This window comes from Tiliqua scincoides, chromosome 5 (assembly GCF_035046505.1).
Source record: "Tiliqua scincoides isolate rTilSci1 chromosome 5, rTilSci1.hap2, whole genome shotgun sequence".
Taxonomy (NCBI): domain Eukaryota; kingdom Metazoa; phylum Chordata; class Lepidosauria; order Squamata; family Scincidae; genus Tiliqua; species Tiliqua scincoides.
Window position 1 is genome coordinate 90,156,123 of NC_089825.1, and position 22,076 is coordinate 90,178,198.

At 46.1% G+C, this 22,076-nt stretch overlaps 1 protein-coding gene and 1 pseudogene across 1 annotated transcript in view; one reads left to right on the forward strand and one right to left on the reverse strand.

Annotated features, from left to right (window-relative positions):
• Positions 1-18,680, forward strand: part of ITGA3 (integrin subunit alpha 3) — an 82,389-nt gene extending 63,709 nt beyond the window's left edge. The window contains exons 14-26 of the mRNA XM_066628847.1: positions 733-830; positions 1,936-2,101; positions 3,731-3,802; positions 5,535-5,614; positions 7,330-7,407; positions 9,470-9,572; positions 11,150-11,326; positions 11,951-12,067; positions 12,655-12,768; positions 13,921-14,019; positions 15,427-15,552; positions 16,925-17,082; positions 18,607-18,680. Of these exons, the coding sequence (XP_066484944.1) occupies positions 733-830; positions 1,936-2,101; positions 3,731-3,802; positions 5,535-5,614; positions 7,330-7,407; positions 9,470-9,572; positions 11,150-11,326; positions 11,951-12,067; positions 12,655-12,768; positions 13,921-14,019; positions 15,427-15,552; positions 16,925-17,035 (1,341 nt within the window). The 3' untranslated portion in view covers positions 17,036-17,082; positions 18,607-18,680. The remainder of the gene's footprint in view (positions 1-732; positions 831-1,935; positions 2,102-3,730; positions 3,803-5,534; positions 5,615-7,329; positions 7,408-9,469; positions 9,573-11,149; positions 11,327-11,950; positions 12,068-12,654; positions 12,769-13,920; positions 14,020-15,426; positions 15,553-16,924; positions 17,083-18,606) is intronic.
• On the reverse strand, positions 13,650-13,768 carry LOC136655084 (5S ribosomal RNA; annotated as a pseudogene).
• Positions 18,681-22,076: the final 3,396 nt, after the last annotated feature.

Below are 22,076 nucleotides of genomic sequence, written 5' to 3' on the forward strand. Positions count from 1 at the left end.
TAACAGTCAGTTTCGAGATGCAAACAGGCACACACAGATAAATAGGTCTGCTGTTTTGCATCTTTGCACTCTGGCACCACCTGGTGGAAAAAGTTGTTCATGATAGTTTTTAGCTTTGGAATACAAGGTGAGCCTACATACCTGCGGATTTTATATCTGTGGATCCGACTCAACCTGAAGGCTCCAGAGGCTCTTCTGAGGTCCACGGAAGCCTCTGTGGACCTCAGAAAGCCTTCTGAGGCCTCTGGGAGACCTTAAAATGTCACTTCCAGTTTTGCATTAAAAACCAGAAGTCATGATTTAATTAGGAGGGCCTGGGAGGGCTTCCCCAGCCCTCCAAAGCCCTTGTAAGGGCTTTAAACATCACTTTTGGTTTTGACGCAAAACAGAAAGTAACCTTGTAAGGTTTCCCCGAAGGCTTTCGGAGGCTTCCACAGGCCTCAGAAGAGCCTCCAGAGGTGACCGGAGTAATGCTAGTCATTTTTCAGCTGACAAACGTTGTGGTTGTTTTCAGCTTGTGTTTTATGTTATTCGTTGCAAGCCTTTTTTTTTTTTTAATTAGCTTTACCTGCAAAGGGCTTAAAAGGAATGGAAATTTGTGTTCAGGGAATGGCTTTTCCTTTCTTGCCCTCCTTTACCAGCTGCTTGTATCAGACACACCATGTCTGTGTGCTCCATACACATAAAGCGACACAGCAAGCCTCCCTCCAAACCCCTGTGTTCTGTTTTCAGATTCAGTTCCAGAAGGAATGCGGGACCGACAACCGATGCAACAGCAACCTGCAGATTCAGGCAGTCTTTGCAAATGAACAGAACCAGATCCTGCCCAAGTGAGAAAGGGGGACACCTCTGGGGAAGGGGAGGCTTTTCCTGTTATTCATACAACTCTTACAGCCCAGTCCTCATCTGCGTTGGAACAGGCAGGCCAGCCATTGCTAAGGGTGCTTGAACAAATTTAGCCATGATGCCAGCTTCCTTATGAGCAAGCTGCTTGAGGCTACAATCTTATCCACACTTTCCTGGGAGTGCGTTCCGCTGGCTATAATGGGACTGACTTCTTAGTAGACATGTATAGGATTGGGCTCTGAATCAGCATATAAGGTGGCTGTGCAGTACCCCCAAAACTAGAGCCAATAGGACAAAATGGGTGCCATTTTTTGATTCTGCACCCCCCCCCCAAAAAAAATCCTAAATTTGTTCAAATGTCCTTGTAGGCTTGTATTATTATTAAATATGATTATTACTATTATCAAGAAGAATACGAGTATTATGCTGCTTCTCAACAAAAAGTAGTTCACAAAGGGGTTTACATAGCAATAAATGATAAATGATTATCTGTCCCCAAAGTGCTTACAGTCTAAAAACAGGTTCAGAAGAACCACTAGTAACAGCCACTGGAAAAGGCACCATTCTGGGTTGAAGAGGGACAGTTGCTGCTCAATATGAGGGCACCACTGTAAAAGGTGCCTCTTTGCCCAATTAGCAGGGCTTGTGAAATAATGTGCAATGATGTTACTAAGCAAGAGTTTACCTCAGCATGTGTTTACAGGGCTAACCTGCTGATGAAGCCAGGTGAGGTGGCCACTTTTGGCAGAGGGTGCCCTACCTCTTCCACAGGCCAGCCTCCACCTGCCGGCCTGGCCCGGGTGTTGATGGCCACTTTAGCTGTTATACCTCTTCTTCCTTGATTTTAAAAAGTCAGACCCTGGGACACGGGAAGTGAAGTGTGTGGGAAAAAGCAGAGTGTTGGCCCCAGAGCCTTGGACTGCTTCACAGCCCTGGAAAAATTTCAACCCGTAGACCCGCTCATGTCTCACCACCAGAGATGTCAGCAATCTGCAAGACCTCAGTTGCAGCTCCTGCAGCTCCTGACAGATAGGTGGGGAGACGAGCAACCCTGTGGTTCTACCTTAACAAAGCCATCTCTTGTGACAGGCGGGATGGCGTGCAGGTGTTGCAGTACAGCCGAGAAGTCAAGAAGTTGAACCTGAATGTCACTGTCACAAATTTCCCGACATCGGCCACCAATGGAGAGGATGCTCACGAGGCCCGCCTCAACATCAGTGTTCCAGCATCTTTGCGGCCTTCTTCTGTCCGGCCGGTGAGAAAGCCCTTGGATAAAAATTCATGCATTCGGCCAGGCTAGTCCTCCGTCTTGCTCAAAAGATGGTCGGCGGAAACCACAGGATCATGCAGTGATCTCAGCCAACTCCTTTGTTGTTAGTCCCTAGTATCTGGTAATCATGTATCCTCTTTCTCTCTCAATTGAGATGTTTCCCTCACCTTGGGATCAGAGTCACTTGGGCAGTCTCCTGATATTGATGGAAGTATGAAGGGGCGAATCGTCGAGGCATGGCCAGTGGGAGGACCTTCACTTATCTACACACTTAACCTGGCCCTCATGCTGTTCACTTTGTGCATTTCCTGTCCCTGATACTACCAATCAGGCAAACAGGACCACAATTATAGTGTAGATAGGAACAGCAGGACATAAGTACACCCATCGTTTGCAGTCTTATCTCCAGAGTATAAGATCTGCATTAGGTGGCCTCATGGTAGCAGTCAGTACTGTTGCTATGGGGGTGTGGGGGGTATGGGCCATACTGGGTGATATGCACGGGGGGGGGGGGTGACACCACTGCTGGCCTAAATTTTTAAAATTTGATATTTTTATATAATACCATCATGTTACAAATCATGTGATGCGTATTTCCATGCAGAATGCAATGAAGCAATCTGTGTTGGAATATGAATCCTATTCGTTCATGAATCCTGTTCATTGGACCAACGCCTGCATTGGTAGGGCGATGGTGCATCATCACGGCCGGGGCATTACCCCACCCACTGCATGGGAGGAGATCTATCATAGGAGTGACACACCGGCCTCCTACTTCGGGTGACAGAAACCCTAGTGACGCCACTGAGCAAGGTTCAAAGAGTGTTGCATGTTTGACCTAAGTTTCAGAAGGAGTGGTGCCCATTGAGACTTAGGAGAATAGCCCAGAAATGCATCATTCATTGGAATATGAGGGCATTTTTTAAAAACCCTCGCTCACAGTGTCCAGATCTTTGGATCATGGCAGAACATCGGCAAGAGAGGACTGTTCATCCAAGCCTTGCTTTATGGGCTTCCTGTTCTGTTTGGACTTTGTGGGGTGCTATACTCGATGAGCCTTTGGAGGAACATTCTCCCCAACTTTGAAATCCTTCTCTGGCAATCAGAACATTTGTGTCTGTTGCACCACTCCAAATTGCTCCACCGCCTGAACCATGCGGTGACCGTGTGGAGTCTGTGAGTTGCACCGAGCATTCCCTGCAGTGCTGTAAGTGGCTCCAGGTTGCACCTCCTGAACGATGCACTGAGCACTGATGCTCTTGCACATAAAAATGTTGCCACCCCCAATGATTGCCCTGGATAGCTATGTTGATGTCACAGTACAAAATACACAGAGCAATCCTATTCGCTGGACCAACTGAAGTACCTATATTCCTAGCATGAGCTTTTGAATTATGTTAGAGAAACAGTTTTCAATTAAGGTTTGACGAGGAGGTGGTGGTCTGTCCAAAGCCATCCCTTGACGGAAGGAATCTGTAGCAAACTCTCCTCAGTTAAAATGCAATGTATTGTCCACAGCCCGCCACTGGCTCTCTTTATATAAAAGCTTGTATAGTGATGTCAATGTAGTGTACCAAGAGTCAACTGAAATGAAGGAATCTTTACGTTCAACAGAGCGGGGCCTGCACACTGGAGATGGAGACAGTGCTGTGTGACCTTGGCAATCCTTTCAAGAAGTACCAAAGGGTGAGTTGATCAGGATTTTACTGGAGGAGAAAAGCTTCATACCCATCCATGGGGTCTGGCTTAGTTGAAACCCCTGCCTTGGCAGCCTTGTAGAAGTTCCACCTACAGACCCTGACCAGGGTGCTTCCTGTTCACAGGGGTACCACTGAAGGAGAAGAACTCACTCTGCTTCAGTCCAACACAATTGTTCCTCAGGAGAATCTTACCTTTTGTTATTAAGGGTTGTTTTATTTACTGGAATGCATCACTTAACAATGGGGATACGTTCTGAGGAACAGGTCATTAGGTGGTTTTGTCACTGCGTGGACATTCTTAGTGCACATCACCATCAAGTGGGGACAATCTGGTATAGCCTATTGCTCCTAGGCAACAAACCTGTACAAGCTTCCGTTATAACCTTATGGGACCGCCACTGTATATTTTGCTCATCGCTGGCTAGAACTTTGTTATGTAGCACATACCTGTATTTGTTTATGACATTTTGTAGCCCCTCTTTCTTCCATTATGGAACTCAAGGCAGAGTACATGGGGTTTCCAGCACGTGGGGTTTCATCTGAGCACATGGCCAGTCCTAGACCCACTTAACTTACATGATAAAACCTGCAGTAAGAGCGCAAGCCAAAGCACTCCTTGGGCCAGCACAAGTCCCTTGCGCCGGCCTGAGTAGCTTGTAAACATGCCATGATGCTCATTTGGGCCTCGCTGCGGGTTGGCTGGGCCAGTGCAGAGATGTGTGCCAGCCCACGGAGGCCAGATTCAGCCTCCGTGCCAACCAAGCCCGGTGAGTTGGTTCATGAGTTGAGAGAGTGGATGAGATCAAGAAAGTGTTAGGCACATTTGTACATGCGCAATTTTCATGTGCATTTGTGTGAGGACAGTTTGCTTACTTGAAAGTAGCACTCAGCTGAAAGTCTTCTTTGCCATCTTTGTTATTGTCAGGTATGTCAAAAGCTGCCATTTTTTAGAAGAAAAGTGCAAATGAGTGAAAGAAGAATGAAAATATTTGCCCAAAGGAAACATTGGCTCGATTAAGCTTCATTGCTCTCAGTGAACTAATTTCATTCATTGTGTGATCCCTTGGCTAGGATCAACCATGTTTCTGGTTAAGGAACCAGTACCTTCATTCTGTATTGGCTTTGTTGCCCAGCAGTCTCATTAGCACTTAGCCAGATCTGGTTTAGACATCATACTCAATGATGTTGTGACATCATCTTGTTTGCCACATGATCCTTGATTGTCTGGGTTCATTCTCAGAAGTAAAAAGAAGCCCTAACTAGGAAAAATAGCATTAAAGCAGCAACAGATAGGGAAAACTAAGCCAGCAGAGTGCTTTTATAAAAAGGTATGTGCACTTTTAAATGGAGGATATGTATTTCCAGCCCCCCCCCCCCCATAAAATTCTTTCAATCTGAAAATCAGTGTGAAAAAGGCTGACAGCTCCTTAACAATGGGAAATATTGATTGGCTCCCACTCTTGGAAATAGGGAAAGGATTGACTAATCTGGAATTTAATAAGGGCTTATAAATTTAATCAGGGCTTATAAAAGAGTCTTTTCCTCTGCTTTGTTGGTTGAAGAGTATCCAAAGCCCTAGGTCATGGAGAGACTTTGAATCCAGCTGAAGAAGTTCTGAAAAAGTTTTTTGTTTTTGTTGCTTGTTGTTTTTGTTGCTTCTATAACATGCAGCAGAGCATGCTGGGTAACCAGGCTGTGCCACATTGCCTCTCTTCCAGGCAGAGCTGAATATCGCCTTTGAAGTCATCGGAATTACACTGAACACGTCGAATGTTGTCGTAGAAGTGGATGCTTCCACGTGAGTCTTGTTCCCTTACCTTTCCACCTGCATTGCTGTTCGGTTGTGTTTAACATATGCAGTACAATGAGGTGTTGGAGTGAAATGTTCCACTTCAAAATGCAGGTATGGGGAATAGGGGAATACCACTTTTGAATGCTTTCTTCATACAAAATGTCCCCGCAAACAGAAGACTAGCACATCAAAGAGAAAAGTTTTGCCCTGCCGAACTGGGCTACTTTTCTATTTGCAGGACGGTTTCTCTCTTACTTTCTTAACAAAGCGCTGCATTCAAAAATAGGATTTCCCCCCAGCCGTCCATCCTACCACCTCAGAACTAAAAAGTGCAGGATTTGCTCTGTGTTTAGAACCAGTTGAGGCTGCATGTTTTTCAGCTAGCAGGAAGTGACCTCACTAGTATGTTTCTAGCATGCTTCTAATCTGGCTCAATTCATTAACAAATGACACAAGCACCGAAAGTGGCATAGTACCTACTTCAGGGTGCTTTTGCAATATTAAATATTTATTTACAAAACTTCGAAGAGCATTTTCGCCTGCACAGACCTACTGTAGAAAAAGCACTATCAACAGCTAACCCTCATGTTACCATGTGTTTCTTTGTCCCCCTCCCAATTCGCCCTCAGCTATCTTGGTGGAAACATTTGGCATCTGACTTCAACAATCATGACATCCCGCATTCCATATGGAAGGCAAATGATATGCAGGGAGGCTTTGAGCTTGAAGGAAAGGTTGCAACTGTGGCTAGTGTTCTAATCTAGAAGCTAAAAAATATGTGCCAGTAGCATGCTGGGAGGAGATTTACATACACCTTTTGAGCACTACTGACATTGCTGGCTAAAAATTATACGCAGCCTTAGTGGAGCCACAGCATCACCCCTCCTTCTCAGGCGACCAGATAATATGAGAACCTTGGAAATGTATGGGAGGAGCCTACAATTCAGCTTCTCACCATGCCTGAGTAAGCCCAGCTTTCTGTAGGTTGATTTTGGCATAGGGAGGCACCATAGCATGTTAAGAACATAAGAAGAACCCTGCTGGATCAGGCCAAAGGCCCATCTAGTCCAACTTCCTGTATCTCACAGTGGCCCACCAAATGCCCCAGGGAGCACACAAGACAACAGACACAATCTGCATCCTGGTGCCCTCCCCTGGCAATCAGAGGCAGCCTGCCTCTAAAATCAAGAGCCTACTATGACTTGTAAGCCGTAATGAACTTTTCCTCCAGAAATTTGTCCAATCCCCTCTTAAAGGCATCCAGGCAAGATGCCTTCATGACTTCCTGTGGCAAAGACTTCCACAGACTAATTACACACTGGGTAAAGAAATATTTTCTTCTGTCTGTCCTAACTCTCCCAACACTAAACTTTCGTGGATGTCCCCTGGTTCTGGTGTTATGTGACAGGGAAAAGAGCATCTCTCTATCCACTTTATCCTTCCCATGCATAATTTTGTATGTCTCAGTTATGTCCCACCTCAGGCGCCTCTTTTCTAGACTGAAGAGGCCCAAACGCTGTAGCCTTTCCTCATAGGGAAGGTACCCCAGCCCAGTAATCATTTTTGTTGCTCTCTTTTGCACCTTTTCCATCTCCACTATATCCTGTGCGACTTCTCACACAGGGTGGGAAGGAGCTGCACAGTTGCATTTTCTATGCAGCCAAAACCACTTAAGGACTCAGGCTGCAAAACAGACCCCCTGAATTTTGTGTCTCTGACAGGATAAGCTTCCAAGAAAATTTGCTGCCGGTGTCGGCAATTCTACAGGTGGACTACACCGTTGAAGCGACTCTGCAAATGTGCGTATCTCCTGACATGGTTGACGAGTGTTTTGAAAAAGAGCAATGTGAATTGACTTGGTGTTGCCATGAAAGATGAGGGGCTGAGACATGGCATGTATTAGGATGGCATATCTCCCAGTGGGAATGTGCCAGGCCCCAGTTGCAATTCATTTTAGACCAGCAGTGATTACAATGCTTTGCCAGCAACCTTCTTCTCAGGCTTTATTCTTCTTAACAGTCCTGGGGTCTCTGCATCCTTGGCAAATTTTGTCCTAGTCAAATACGTCTTGGTCATTGGCGTGCCTGGTTATTTATGTCTTGGTTTATTTTTTTTGCATTCCAGTTATTTGCAGCCCACTATAACTCGGCAACAAACAAACTATAACTGGGCAGCAAACTCCATGTTATATATCCTAAGCCTCTTATCCCAGCCCTAACCCTACCTTTTGTGTTTTAAAAATAAAAAGTACACCTAATATAAAGATACATATATTGGGACATAACTGTCTGGGGGACACAAAGAATGGACACGAATGTCCAATACTAGGCTGCAGTATTTGACCGGGATGCAGCTGTCCAGGACACAACAGTCCCATCACTTTTCTTCACAGGCCCAGGCAAAGCTTCAGCAGTGCCTGAGGCAGCACAATTCTGCCACCCCTCCAAGTTTCTGCTCTCCCATCATCTTGTTTCTTTCCAAGGGGAGAGAGTGAAAAGAGGGCAGCGGCTGGGTGGCACAACCAGGACTGAAGGAGATGACAGGTGGGCAAAGGGTGTGAGGCATCCATTGTCAGTTTGCCATATCTCTAGCCTTCTGCCCACACTGAGTGCTTCAGTTAACCTCATGGTTGGGCCTCCCTTGTCTTTTAACTATTTTTATTGCTGAGGGCCCAATCCTATCCAACTATCCAGGACCAGTACAGCTGCAATGCAGCACCAAGGAAAGGGAGCAAACTTTCCCTTGCCTTGAAGAGGCCTCTCTCTAACTGCCCCTCCACCACAGGATGCAGTCAACATCCTGACACCAGCGCTGAAAAGTTGGATAGGATTGGGCCCTGAGTTTCTCTTTAAACACTCCACTGAATATATTTTTTATTTTACATGGTTATTTCACTGTGGTTTGATTTTTTTTGCAAGCTGCTTTAAAATACACTCAATTCCACGTGACCTCTATATATAGAAAAGCCAGATAAAAGTCTTGAAAATGCATTTTAAAAAATGAGATGGAAGGCCCAAACCCAGAGTTTGAGTGCTTTTGAACTCGCCATTGGCATTTGGCTGGTCACAAGAGTAGAAGAGTTCTGCTGGATCAGGCCAAAGGCCCATCTCGTCCAGCCTTGAGTAGCCCACAAGTGGGAGATGAAGGCATATCTTTTTCCTGCTGTTATTCCCCTGAACGCAACTGCTGAATTGATTCAATAGCTTGAGCTTCCAGCGTTCCTTGATAATAGTCCTTGATAGTTCCTTGATAGAAGTTCCTTGATAGAAGTTACTGAGATAACTTGCAACAGAAATTTAGTAGTACAGAACAGAAGCAGACATTCATTAGTAGTTATTTTGAGATGGCTTGAAACAGGCCATTTGTCTCTGATGTCACTGAAATAAAGGAGGATCCTCTGACTCAGGGCCCAAACGTATCCAACTTTGCAGGGCTGAAATGGCTGTGCCCACAGGGCATGAGTTGCATCCTGCGGTGGGGTGGGGCAGTCACAATGGCTTCCTCAAGGTAAGAGAACATTTGTTCATTTACCTCAGGGCTGCATTGTGTCTGTATTGGTACTGAAAAGTTGGATAGGATTGGGCCCTCAGGGTGCAGTCCTAACCCACTTTCCAGCACCGACATAAGGGCAATGCAACTCCGAGGTAAGGGAACAAGCATTGCCTAACCTTGAGGAGGCCTCCATGACTGCTTCCCTTCCCCCCCCCCCCAACTGCAGGATGCAGCACATGCCCCACAGCTATGCCAGTGCTGGAAAGTGGGTTAGGATTGTGCTCTCAGTTATCTGAATTGTTAACCCAGCTCAGCTTCTCACAAAGGTCTCCATCTCTCTCAAGTCTGCTTATGTTTTCTTCATGGCAGAGAAAACCGGTGGCTCCAGACATATTTCAGTGGGACAGTCATGGGTGAGTCAGCCATGAAGAGAGACACTGATGTGGGCAGCCCCATTCAAGTTGACTTCCAGGTAAGGTTCTTCCTTTTGACGTGAGGCTAGTCCCATCAGAGACTTTTAGTCTCTGAGTTCACATAGTCCAAGATCTGTGTGTGTTTGTTTTCTTTATCTGGATTTCATAGCAGTCATTGACTGCTTGTGCAGAAAACAACAAGAGCACAAGTTATAATCTGGTATAGCTGTTGAGTTGATTAATCCATAGATTAATCCATAGATTAATCAACTCAAGTTTAATTGCAGATTAAAATTCCCTCTCTACCCACACATAATTTTTGGGCCTGCAAATAAGGAAAGTCCGAGAATTCTTGAAAGGCACATGCCAACTTTACTCTGCCAAAAATTACGAAAACTGCTTAAATGGTGCTTTTACCTTCTGGTGCACACATTGGCAATAAGATTGACAAGCAGTAGCAGTGTGTGAATCCAAAATGATCATCAAATGAATTTTCCATCCAAATTGGAGTCTGCCAGGGAGATTTTACTTCTCCCCTGCTTTTCATTATTGTGATTTATGCCTTTATGAGGAGAGCTTTCAAAGATAGGTTTGCACGACATAAACAACGTCCTGATTGACTTGATGTTCGCAGACGATAGTGCCATATTTGCCAACACAGATGCAGAGGCCACCAACATCATTTACCACATTGCTCACATCACTCAATCCTATGGCCTAAGAATCAATGTGGATAAGACCAAAGTTATGACCACAGATGGATCACAGACCAACGTTCACCTTGATGGAGTCCAAATCAAGCAGGTTCAAGAATTCAAATACCTGGGATCGCTGGTACAAGAGAAAAACGTCGCATCCATCACCACTCAGCCAGATTGGCCAGGAAATGGTGCCTCTGGAAGAAGGTCATCAAGACCAAAATTTGCCGCTTCCAGACGCTAATCCTGACAATTCTCCTATATGGATCAGAAACACGGACTCTGCTCAAATCAGACATGAACAAGCTCATGGTCTTCCAAATGCAATACTTGAGACAGAACCTGGGTGTCTCTGTGATCGCCATCGTAATGAGACAATTCAGATAAGATACGATCATCAACAATCAGTCAAAAAACAAATCCCAAAACAGACTGCAGTGGTTTGGCCACGTCTGCAGAATGAATACCAGCTGGTTGCCACACAAGCTGTTCTAGAGAGAGTGGCTTCCCTGCAGTAGGGTTCAGTGGGCAGCACAAATGTGGCTCAGACACATCGAGGAAGATCTAAGGAACCAGGGATTGACCATCGACAAGGCTAGAAATGTCTCCAACAGTGGAAGCAACAACAGCAGCATATTGGCGTATCTGCTCCCCAAACACCAGCTCTGGGAAGAAGAGGGTTCATAGTATATTGTGTGAACTGTGGGTTTTGTCTTGACCTTGCAGTTTCTCTGTTGCACTAAAGGAACATTTTTGTATTTGAACAAAAGGAATTATTTTTCCCTCTTTGCGCCACTAAAAATGAAAACTTCTACCCTCCCCTCCACCATATGTTTTGCTTTGTAACGGAGGTGTTAAATTCACCAGTCCTTTTGGTTGTCCTTGTTTCCTACCTGTGATGACCGTCATCAAGATTTTATCTGGCCTTTATCTTTTAGGTGACCACAAATGGTGAATCTTTGGGTTCCCTGGGAACCATCATATTGGGCTTTGAATGGCCTTACGAAGTCAGCAATGGGAAATGGCTACTGTATCCGACTGAGATCCTGGTGGAAGGAAATAAAAACCGGATATGTGAGCCCCCTGGGCACGTCATCAACTACCTCAACCTCACAGTGAGTCTGCCCTCCATCTCTGCCCTAATTTCATCTCATCTCTTTCTCTAGGCCAGGGTTCCTAGAGAGTGCATTGCATGTCTCTAGGTGCATTCCCCAGTGGCCCCCCTACCTGTTCTCCCAGGTCCCGCCATCACAAAATCTCATGAGATTTGGGCACTGCCATCTTGCATCGTGCAAAATTTTGTTAGATCCAATATGGTGGCACCCGGCTGAGGTGGAAAGAAGAGGCTGCAGGGGCATTGTGTCCCCAGTAAGTTTGGGAACTACTGCCCCAGGCCATCATTACTCATTTTCATTTTTGGATGGGCCATAACTTTCACCTCACCCTACCACCCTGTGGCCACCACTGCCCTGTGCACGTAGTATGGTAATAGCCACTTGTGGTCTGGCAGTTTGGCTTGTTCAGTGCTCATTCCAGTTGACAAGACTGAAGGCAGTCTCTCAAGAGTCATTTCCCATTCCGCTTTTTAACTGTGAATTTTGTTTAAAGACAAAGACTCTAAGGTTCAGGGAAGTCGTCCTCGGTCTTGGGCTAAAAGTTATTCCCTACTGAACCACAGCCATTTTCTTTGCTGTCTTCTTTCAAGAAAGGAATGTTGACCAGTTCTTTCCCTTCTCCAGCTCTCTGATAACGGCAAAACCTCAACACGGAGGAAGCGCGAGCTGGAGGCATCTCCGAAGGCTGAGTTTCCTGTCACCTTGGCAGCTTCAAAGAAAGCCAAGTCAGAAACATCTCTGGTAAGCATTTCACCCTCTAAAGAGGAGGCCTGTTTTAGGAGCCACTACTTGATGGCTGGTGCCTTAGTGAGGCCCAGCACTTGGCTTCATGAGGTCATGAATGAGAAACCATATGCTTGGGTAGAGTTCTGTGAATCACACAGACAGCAGCCCAATTTGTAATACTAGGAAGCAGCTTGTGGAAAGCAGAGGAAGCCCAGTCAAGGCCATAGTGATGCAGTGGTCCTGATGCTGGTTTTGGCTGGTAAGAGAACGTTCAGCACTGTGACTGGCTTGATGCAGAAGTAGCCCCATGTGCATACCATACAGCCACTGTCCAGCCATGCTGTCCACCTTGAGGAGTGGTGGTACATCCTTAAGGATGCCTACCATACCATAATAGAAAGGAAGGAGAGCTGGGGGCCTGGTCGTCCTTCTCACCATAGAACTATTCTCACACATATTTTGAAGAACCATAAATGTTCATTTCCCATCCTTTCTAGTCCCCAAATCTTATAGCAGTGCTTCAAAAATTCATCCAGGTGCCCATGTGGAGAAACGCTCCCCATGAATGATCAGTCATTTTCCTCTCTTCCTTTTGTTCCCAGAGCTGTTCCAAAGGAACATCACGCTGCATCTGGTTTGAGTGCCCGCTCTGGGACATTGAAGCCTTGACAAGAGTGACTGTCCGGGCACGGGTTTGGAACAGCACGTTCATTGAGGTAAGTCTTCCACTCCGTCTCCTGGCTATACATTTAAGGCAGCAGTTCCCAAACTTACCATGGTCGTGGCTCCCTTCTTTTGCAGCAACTTCTTCCAAGTTCTCCCAGGTGCCACGATCTTGGGCTGTGCGATCCCAGATGGTGGCTCCAGGGAGAGTCAGGAAGGCCACCGGGAACATCTTGCAGCATCCACAGTGCCCTGTTCAAGGGGATGTGTTCATCACCCCCCAAAATGTCACAGAACACACAGTACAGACATCTGATGCAGTTGGCAGCGCATTCCAGGTTGTGCCCCTGATTAGGGGTTTCACTTCCAGGATTCCATTTCAGGCATGTCAGGCCCTTCAAATAGGCCATTCTCTGTCCCTGTGACAATGTGCTGTTTCAAGCATTAGAGTGCTGCACCAGCTGACAAAGAAATGGGTAAGATGTCAGTTGAAAACCAGTCACTCTGCACCACTTTTTAGGCCTTAGCTTGTATTCAGCTACGCAAATATTCAGCCGCAGAAAGAATGGATCTTGTCCCACCTGGTGCCCATGTAGATGAAATGCATGAAGTGTAAATCCAAAAGAAAGGGAGACAAACACCAGTGTCAGGCATTTTCATTTACTCAGTGAAGTTCAGAGTGTGGGAACAGTGGCATGACCTGGTGCGGGAGGCCAGCTTGTCACCCCCATGATGGACCTCTTCCCATGCAGTGTTTGGGGCAACACCTGGGCAGTGGGCGTGGTAATGCACCATTGTCCGTCCACGCTGGTTTTTTGGTTATAGCTTTTGATAGAATAGACATGTTTCAATGTGGTTTGTTTCATCATTGCATTCTGCATGAAATTGCACATTGGATGGTTGGCAACCTTCAGTCTCAAAAGACTATGGTATAAGCCTACAGCACCCAGTATTCCCAGGCGGTCTCCCATCCAAGTACTAACCAGGCCTGACCCTGCTTAGCTTCCGAGATCAGACGAGATCGGGCATGTGCAGGGTAACAGTTCTGATTTTAAAAATTTTGGCCAGTACTGGTGTTACTCCCCTGTGCCTGTCATGTGGTGCAGCCCGCACCCCCTGCACCCTCCTAGCGACGCCACTGAGTGGGAAGACATTGCTGCAGCTAACACATTTGCCCTTTTTCATTCATCCCCATGGAAATGTAGGATTACAGCGACTTTGACCGTGTGACGGTGACCGGGCAGGCCACATTATTTCTCAGGACAAACACCCCCACCATCAACATGAAAAACCACACTTTATGGGTAAGTGAAAAGCTGTATTTGTAGTTTGGTACAACTCCAGAAATGGAGCTACGTGGATGGGACCATGAAGCCTTTCTAGGAATGCAGTCTTGCTGCTTTTAACCCTAAGATTTCTGAATCACCAAATAAAATGTTCAAATTACAGAAGAGTGTGAACTATTCACACGTGATCTGCTTAAATTGCTTTGGGCCCTAAAAAATTTTCTTAATCAAAATTCTGTAGCTGTCTGAAGTTCATTGAAGGACATCTCTTTTCTTATTTGGACTACAGTAGTCTCAACACACAAAAGTTTGCTGTTAAAGGGATAAATAATACTGATCTTGTTCATAGTGCCATTGTGCCTTTGTAAAAATGACAAAGGATATACATGAAGTTTTCTTTGGGAATGGTCTGCATATAGACCAATTGTTCTCAAACATTTTAGCCCCACAATCCACTTTTTAGAATGACAGTCTGTCAGGACCCACCGAAACTGATGTCATTAGCCAATTTCTGCTCAGCCCACAGATGTACACATTTGATCCCTGTTGTGTATTTGCGACGTTGGCAGAAATGGCATAATGGCTGGCAGTGATGTCATGGCTGGAAGTGACATCATCAAGCAGAAAAGTTTTTAACACCCCCATACCACAAAATCAAATCAATTAAAAGTTTACAATGAGTATAAGTTTAAAATTTTATTTAAATGAAAGAAGAACCTTTCTAACCCTCACAAGCAGTTCCTGATCTGTTTTAAAAAACATCCCAAAAGCTGCAATTGTATTCACACTTACCTGGGAGTAAGCCCCATTGACTATCATTGTTAAAAGCATATACAAGCACAGGGTGATCATATACAATGGAGGACAGAGTGCCTATACCTTTAACCATTATGCAGAAGAAGGAATTTAGGCATCAACATGGAAGGGCTTAAAAAGCTGCACCTGCCAAAATTCCCTCTTCTGTACAATGGTTAAAAGTATAGGCTCTCTGTCCTCCATTGTATGTGGTCACCCTGACACAGTAGTCTGTTAAAAGTACAAATCTGTAACATTTCCCCAAATGCAGTCATAGACCATCAAGTTTAATATATTAAAAATAAAACACACATTGAAATGAATGGGGACCCACCTGAAATTGGCTCTCAACCCACCTAGTGGGACCCAACCTCCAGTTTGAGAAACACTGATATAGATGAAGATTTCTAAAATAAGTATTATGATTAAATTTGTGCACTAGGGGCAGTAGGTAAGTGCATTTGCGTTTGAAGGAATGAAACTAGGTACAAATGGGGTTCACTGGCATTGGGTTTCATTTGTTCTAAAACAGAATGGGGGTCCATTTCCATTCACCTGAACCATCGTTCCGTGCTTCCTGCCCTTCCACCACAAAATCCGTAACGTTTCTCCTTTTCCTGCCCTTTTTAGTTCTCTGTGAACATTGATTCCGAGCTGAGCGAAGAGCAGCCAGCTGAGATTGAACTCTGGCTAGTGTTGCTTGCCGTTGCATGTGGACTGCTCCTTCTGGGGATCATTGTCTTGCTGCTGTGGAAGGTGAGAAGAATTTAAACCAGGATGAACTGGAGAAAAGGAGAGAGACAGCAGCCTTGCCCTTCTAGCCCTGCCTTTATAGAGACACTCTGGAAATGGTCCCAAATGGCCAGTGGTCCAGCGTTCGCATTAATGGATGCTAGTAGCTGCAGCTGCAAAGCTGCCAACAATTCTTGTTGACCTGAGGCTGCAGGAGTGCAAATAAAAGCTTATACTCTCCTGGCATAGATGGTTGCCTGGCGAGTATTTTCAGGGCGGGCATAAACACCTGGATTGGCCAATGGGTGGGTTGTCCTTGCTTGAGAACAAAATGTTCTCAACATACCAGGCCACAGCAGAACTGGCCTGGGCAGTTTAAAATGAGCAGGAAATAACTCTCCCTGGCCTGTTTTTAATCCTCAGCTACGTAATATGCTTTGGGTACAGGTGTGACTTTGTTGCTCCGGCACTTCATTCTGGATAAGGAGTTGCTCAGTACAGGTTGGACAATTAGGAAGCTGTTTAGACTTTTATGAACAGAGGCACTGGGTGAATACTTGATATTTGGGCAGTGTGGTCTGGGATAAAAAGATCCGGGAGGGACCCCTTATCCATGGATCCCATATCCACGGATCCAGTTATCTGTTGATCGCATCCACACACTCCCTCCGGCGCCGAGGGGAACTCAATTCCCCTTGCCTCCGGAGGGTTGTTTGAGCCCAGCAGATGCTGCGGATGTTTCACCAAGAAACCGGAAGTAATGTTTTTAATGCCTTATAAGGTATTAGGAGGCCAGCCACCCCCGAACACCCCACTTGCTCAGTGTGATTTCTTTGAGCCGCTTACTGTGCTGCCAAAGGGGAAGAGTCCAAACAGAGCCTGTCCCCCTCATTACTTCTTGAATTAACCCCCCAAAACAGGAAGCGAGGTGCCTTCTCCTGAAGGCCCTTAGCCTTGGTGCCCCCCATTCCAGTCCCAGCCCTAGTGTGGCTTACATGAGCAATGGAAGAAACAGCAGCCCAGAGCTCTCCTTGCCAAATGCCATTTTTGTTCTTAACCCACAATGCAATGCACCCCCAAGACTCACACACACTGTATCACAGCTATCCAGTGACAGGGTGGGTTTTTCACGAGGATTCCACAGCTCCCCTGCCTGGTTTCCTGCAGGGTTTCACCAGGGAGCTACAACACATAGTCTGGGAACCACTGCCCTCAGCTTTAAGACCAGCCTCTTGCCAAGTATTTTACAATAAAGCCAGGCTTGTCCCAGGTTCACACTGAAAGTTCTGTCCTTTGGACCGAAAGGGCTGGGATATTTGAGCAGGCTGGTTTCTCCCCTCTCCACCCCACCCTGTTTCCCTTTTGCACCTGACCTCTGCCCCCTGCTTCCTCATAGTGTGGCTTCTTCCGACGGGCAAGCACACGAGCCATGTACGAGGCAAAGGGCCAGAAAGCCAAGAAGAAGATCCAGCCATCTGAAACTAAGCGGTTGACCGACAGCTACTAGTTCCTGTCTCGGGGGGAACACTGCCCACCCCTTTGCCCTATCTCTTGGTAAATGAGTGTGGAGTTGGGTGGGTGGCTGGGGCAAGGCCTTCCTCTCATTCACTGTCTCTGTCAACCCCTCCACTCTTTAATCCTTCCCAAAAGACCCTGACATGGAGAGCGGCTGTCCAGTGTTGAGTCAGAGAAAGTGGAATTTGGATGCTCCCACAGATCTCGGAGAATACCTGGGTCTGGAAAATCACATATCCTCTGCATCATTTGTGCTAAAGTCAAGACCTAGTCTATGGCCCTGTTTGGGACTGTGTGTGGTTAGCCCTTTTTGGATGTGGCAGAGAACAGGAGTGTGCAACATCGGCTGCTGCAGTTGGTCCACAGTCTGGAGCCTCTGGATTGGTCAGTCCTAGCAGATGAAATGTCTGACTTTCCATCATTGTCTGGCCAGCAGAGTAGTACATTTTGCTTACTCTAGTTCTCCAAACCCAAACTCCAAACTCAAGATCCCTGTGCTGAATTTGGGACTGGCCACATACAGCCCTAGCCTGATCCTGACATGTCCCAAACACCTGATCAATGCCTGTGCATCTCTTCAGTGTGAGGGGGCCACCTTCTTACCTGGGCTTTCAGGTTTGGAAGACAGCAATTGGTACCAGACGATGCACCACTTCTATCCCTACTTGTCCTCCTGGCATATCACCAAAAATGCACTTGATGCTCTCCACCAGGTGTCAGCCTGTCTGATCTATTTTTTATGTTGCTAACTCAAATGTTCTTTTCTTTTCCTAGGCTTAAATAACCAGGCTGGCTTCTGAGCTGGCACCTACTGCTGTGACAAGGGTCTTTCTCTGTTTTCTCTTATACTTCTTCCCACTCTCTCTGGGCCAGTGCAAATGACCATTCTGAGATAGCATTCTGTGGCAAAGCCAATGTGTGGGCTGACATCTTTGGCACAGCGATCTGGATTGTCAATGCTGTAATGCTTGTCCAAAATTGCAGCTCTGCACCTGATGACACAACATGCACAGTGAGTCTGCTTTGCCCTGCACTCAGGGCAGGTGTCCAAGACACCACAGAATTGTCACAACGCCAGTCTCTCTATCAAACCATTCAGTTCATGATCGATGTATTGATGTCACCTCCAAAGGCAGCACAAAGGTGATTCCCACGGTACTGAATACAAAGAATACCTCAGTCTTGTCAATCAAATAAAACAGGAAGTGTGGGGCATGCTGGGATCTCCCAGAATGAACTGCATTTCCTGTTTTGTTTCCCCAAAATCTAGTCAATCATTTTAGTATTCCGGTTGTGCTGTAAAAGGGGATGGAAGCTATGCTGTGAAGTGTGTCTTGGTTTTTCAGACTCTGTACCAACCCTGAGGGCTACCTATCTGGGCAGCCCTTCAATCACTGTTGGAAAATGGTCAAATGAACTGGCTCGCTTTGCCACTATTCTTTTGCCCTTCTTTTGCCCTGCCTCTCTAGTTCCTCTCTATTTCTCTGGCTAATTTGCAAACATGGATGTACAGCTCTTCTTTTACTTCCACTGACGTCTCTCTCCCCCTTCCTCTCTTTGCAGTGCGACTTTTTCAAGCGAACCCGCTACTACCGAATTATGCCCAAGTATCACGCCGTTCGGATCCGGCAGGAAGAGCGCTATCAACCAGCCGGCGGCTTCCTGCCTCCATTGCACAAGAAGCAATGGGTGACAAACTGGCAGGAGACAGCGAGATACTACTGATGCCCGCCTCCCTCTTTCCTGCCCTCCTCTCCACTCACAAGTTACACTGCTTCCTTCTATAAATGGCACTGGACCAACAAAGGACCTGTAATTTAAACCTGAGTTATATCATCGAAAGCTTTCTCCAGAAACTGTGATCTTAGGGCAGAAATGATCCTTTTGCATCAAGGCTGCTAGGTATTTGTGAAACGTGCAATGCGGTGACAGAATCGCAAAGCACAAAGAGGACAGCTTTTTCATTTGCACTGGTGGATTTCACCCACCACCGGAACCCTGGAAATTGTATTTCTGTGAGTGGACAGTTATGAGACCAGAGGAACTAGAGGACATCCACTAAAGTTGAGTGTCAGGAGGTTTGGAACAGACAAAAGAAAATATGTCTTTACCCAGTGTGTCATTAATCTGTGGGACTCCTTACCACAAGATGTGGTGATGACACCTGGACTAGATGCCTTTAAAAGGAGATTGGACAGATTTCTAGAGGAAAAGTCCATCACAGGTTATAAACCACAATGGGTTTCTCTAGCCTCCTGGTTCTAGAAGTAGGCTATATTCCATCTGGCTATATTTGAATGCCAGATGCAAGGGAGTAAAGGATGCAGTAATCTTGTTGCCTTGTGTGCTCCCTGAGACATCTGGTAGACCACTGTGAGATACATGAAGCTGGACTAGATGGGCCTTTGGCCTGCTCCAGCTAGGCTCTTCTTAGGTTTTATCAGCTTATCAGCTATTTGCACTGGATATGTGCCCACATATATGACAGTGCATAGGCCTTGCATTAGTGAACCTGATACAAAGATTCTTTTCTTACGCTTGTCGTTTCTTGTGCACAGTTGTGATTTCATAAGGATGCTGTTATTTATTGCACTTGTATCCCACTCGTTCTCCAGAGAGCTCCAAGCAGCTTCTCTTTTGCTCCCAGGCCATCTCTTATCCTGGCAGCTTACAGGGCCAAGCATGCTTAGTTAGTTTCTGCAGTAGAACTGTGTCACGTGCCTTCAGACCAATCCTCTGGAAGATGCTTCTTGCTCATGCCAATACTAATGCAAACTCTGTTCTGTTTTGGACAACATGATATGCCTGTCCTCTGCCTTCGGAATAGTAGTCCTGTGTAGCCTTGGTAGTCTGCGCACTTTCGTGCAGGACTGAGTACTATTGCTAGGGCATAGAAGATACTTGTGCCAAGGCACTTGGGTATTTACTGACATGCACCAGTAGCACCGAAATGCACACAGAGCCGTATTTTCTTGTGCTCTAGCCCTTAGGGCACTTATGCAAAGTGGCTTGTGCACGATCACCCTTCCTTGTGCATTTATCCATGCAAGTCGCTTGCCAAAGGTAGACATGTCCGTGTAAGGCTGCTTCTGCCTGTCTGGAATGCATGGACTTTTTTTTTTCTTTCCTTTTATACATTTGCTTGTTCATTTTTGTTTGCAGTGACAACCCTGGATTTCTACATCTTCCTTTTTGCTCCTTGCTAAAGAAAAAAAGCCATCAAATGACACATCATTTGAAGGGAAGGGTCAATGGACCTCTTACTATGTAGTTGCCTCCTTTCCTATCCCTATATAGCTAAACAATGAACACTGGATGTATTGCCGCTAAGGCTTTGACTTTGTTGAGAACTACTGATCCTTTTTTTAGTTACTGTTTCTTATACCTTTTCCTGTCTTTTTTTTGGGGGGGGGGGGGAAGAAGGTGGTTTTGTTATTACTGCTGTTGTGGGGCACAAAGAAGGCTTCTGGGTTGGAAATGTAGGGACAGGGCCAAAACATGTGTTTTAGAAACCTGTTTCAGCTCATTTTCTTTGCAGTGATGTGAAAGGCAGTGGCCGCAATTTGGAAAACACTGGGGGGGGGTTTTATGTGGAGGGGGGTCTGGCCACAAGGATGAACTCATGTAGGCTGCACTCCTATATGCACTGTCCTGGGAGTAAGTCCCATTGAACACAATGGAATACAATAGATTTGAGTAACCATGCATAGGATTGTGCTGTTAGAGTGAACAGTTGGCCCTTGCAGTGCTGGCGGCCCTAAGAGGAATACAAAGGGCCCTCATTATCCACAGGAGTTTTCTTTCAGAAACTGCATGGATAAAAAATTTTCTGCAAAGAAAATGAGCTGAAATAGGTTTCTTAAACACATGGATAAAAAATTCAGTGGATGAGTCCAGCACCCAGTGCTGAAGTGATTTATCTGGGGGCCACGCTGGGCCCTCCAGAGGTCAAACTGGGTCCACAGATCTCCCCACCTCCTCATAAGGTCTCTAGAATGCAACTGGAAGCCACTTCTGGTTTGGTGTTCTGAGGAGCAGCAAGGCCCATGGAGTAAGCTGCAGGCCTCTCTGCTCCTCAGAACACCTCCTAGATGAGACTGGAAGTCACAGACATGAATAGGAAATGGCTTCCGGTCATGTCCTGGAGGCCTTCTAAGTTGTGAGGAGGCTCTTCGAGTGCATTGTGGGCCTCACTGTCCAGGAGCTGTCTCAGAACACCTCCTGAACACTACCGGAAGTTGCTTCCTGGAGGCCCTGTGAGGCACAGCGAGGCATCCGTGGATGGTGGAATCCATGAATGCTGATCCCACAGATACCACTATACGTGAATTAGGGCACAATCCTAACCTTCCCCATGAGGAAGCTGCTTGAACCCTTCACTAACGAGGCTATACTATATCTCCAAAACTAGACGTGATAGAACAAAACGGATGCCATTTTTGGACTCGGCACGCCGAATTCATATCAAACCACGATAAAATTTGGGAAAAACTTCTTACCCCCAATTTTGTAGGCCTGTGTAATTAGTGCATTTGTGTTTGGGGACCTCCTAAAGCAGGTCTCTGTTTTTGAGGTTCACACCTAAGCATCTAGAGCAGTGTTTTTAAACCAGCATTGCCATGGCATATCGGTGTGCTGTGAATAATCCGCAGGTGTGCTGTGGGAGTTTGGGGAAGGATCATTTATTAGTAGGGCCACTAAAACTGATAGTGTGCCCTGAAAATTTTAGTACCTTGTCAGTGTAGCCTGAGATGAAAAGGGTTGAAAATTGCCAATATGGAGCACTGGCCAACTTTCCAGATTTCTAAAATGTGGTCACTGGTACCTGTCGTGGAGATCTGCCGTGGTTTCTCTCTGTCATGCAGGGAATGCTTGTTGCCAATGTACACTGCACAATATGAGCCCCACACTGAACAACAGTCAGGGCTTATCTGGGCTTTATAAAGCTTCCTTAAAAGGAGAGGAAACCTCTGGTGGCTTTTTCCATCCACAGCTGAGGAAAATAGGTTAACCATCCACTCAGTTCTAAAGAG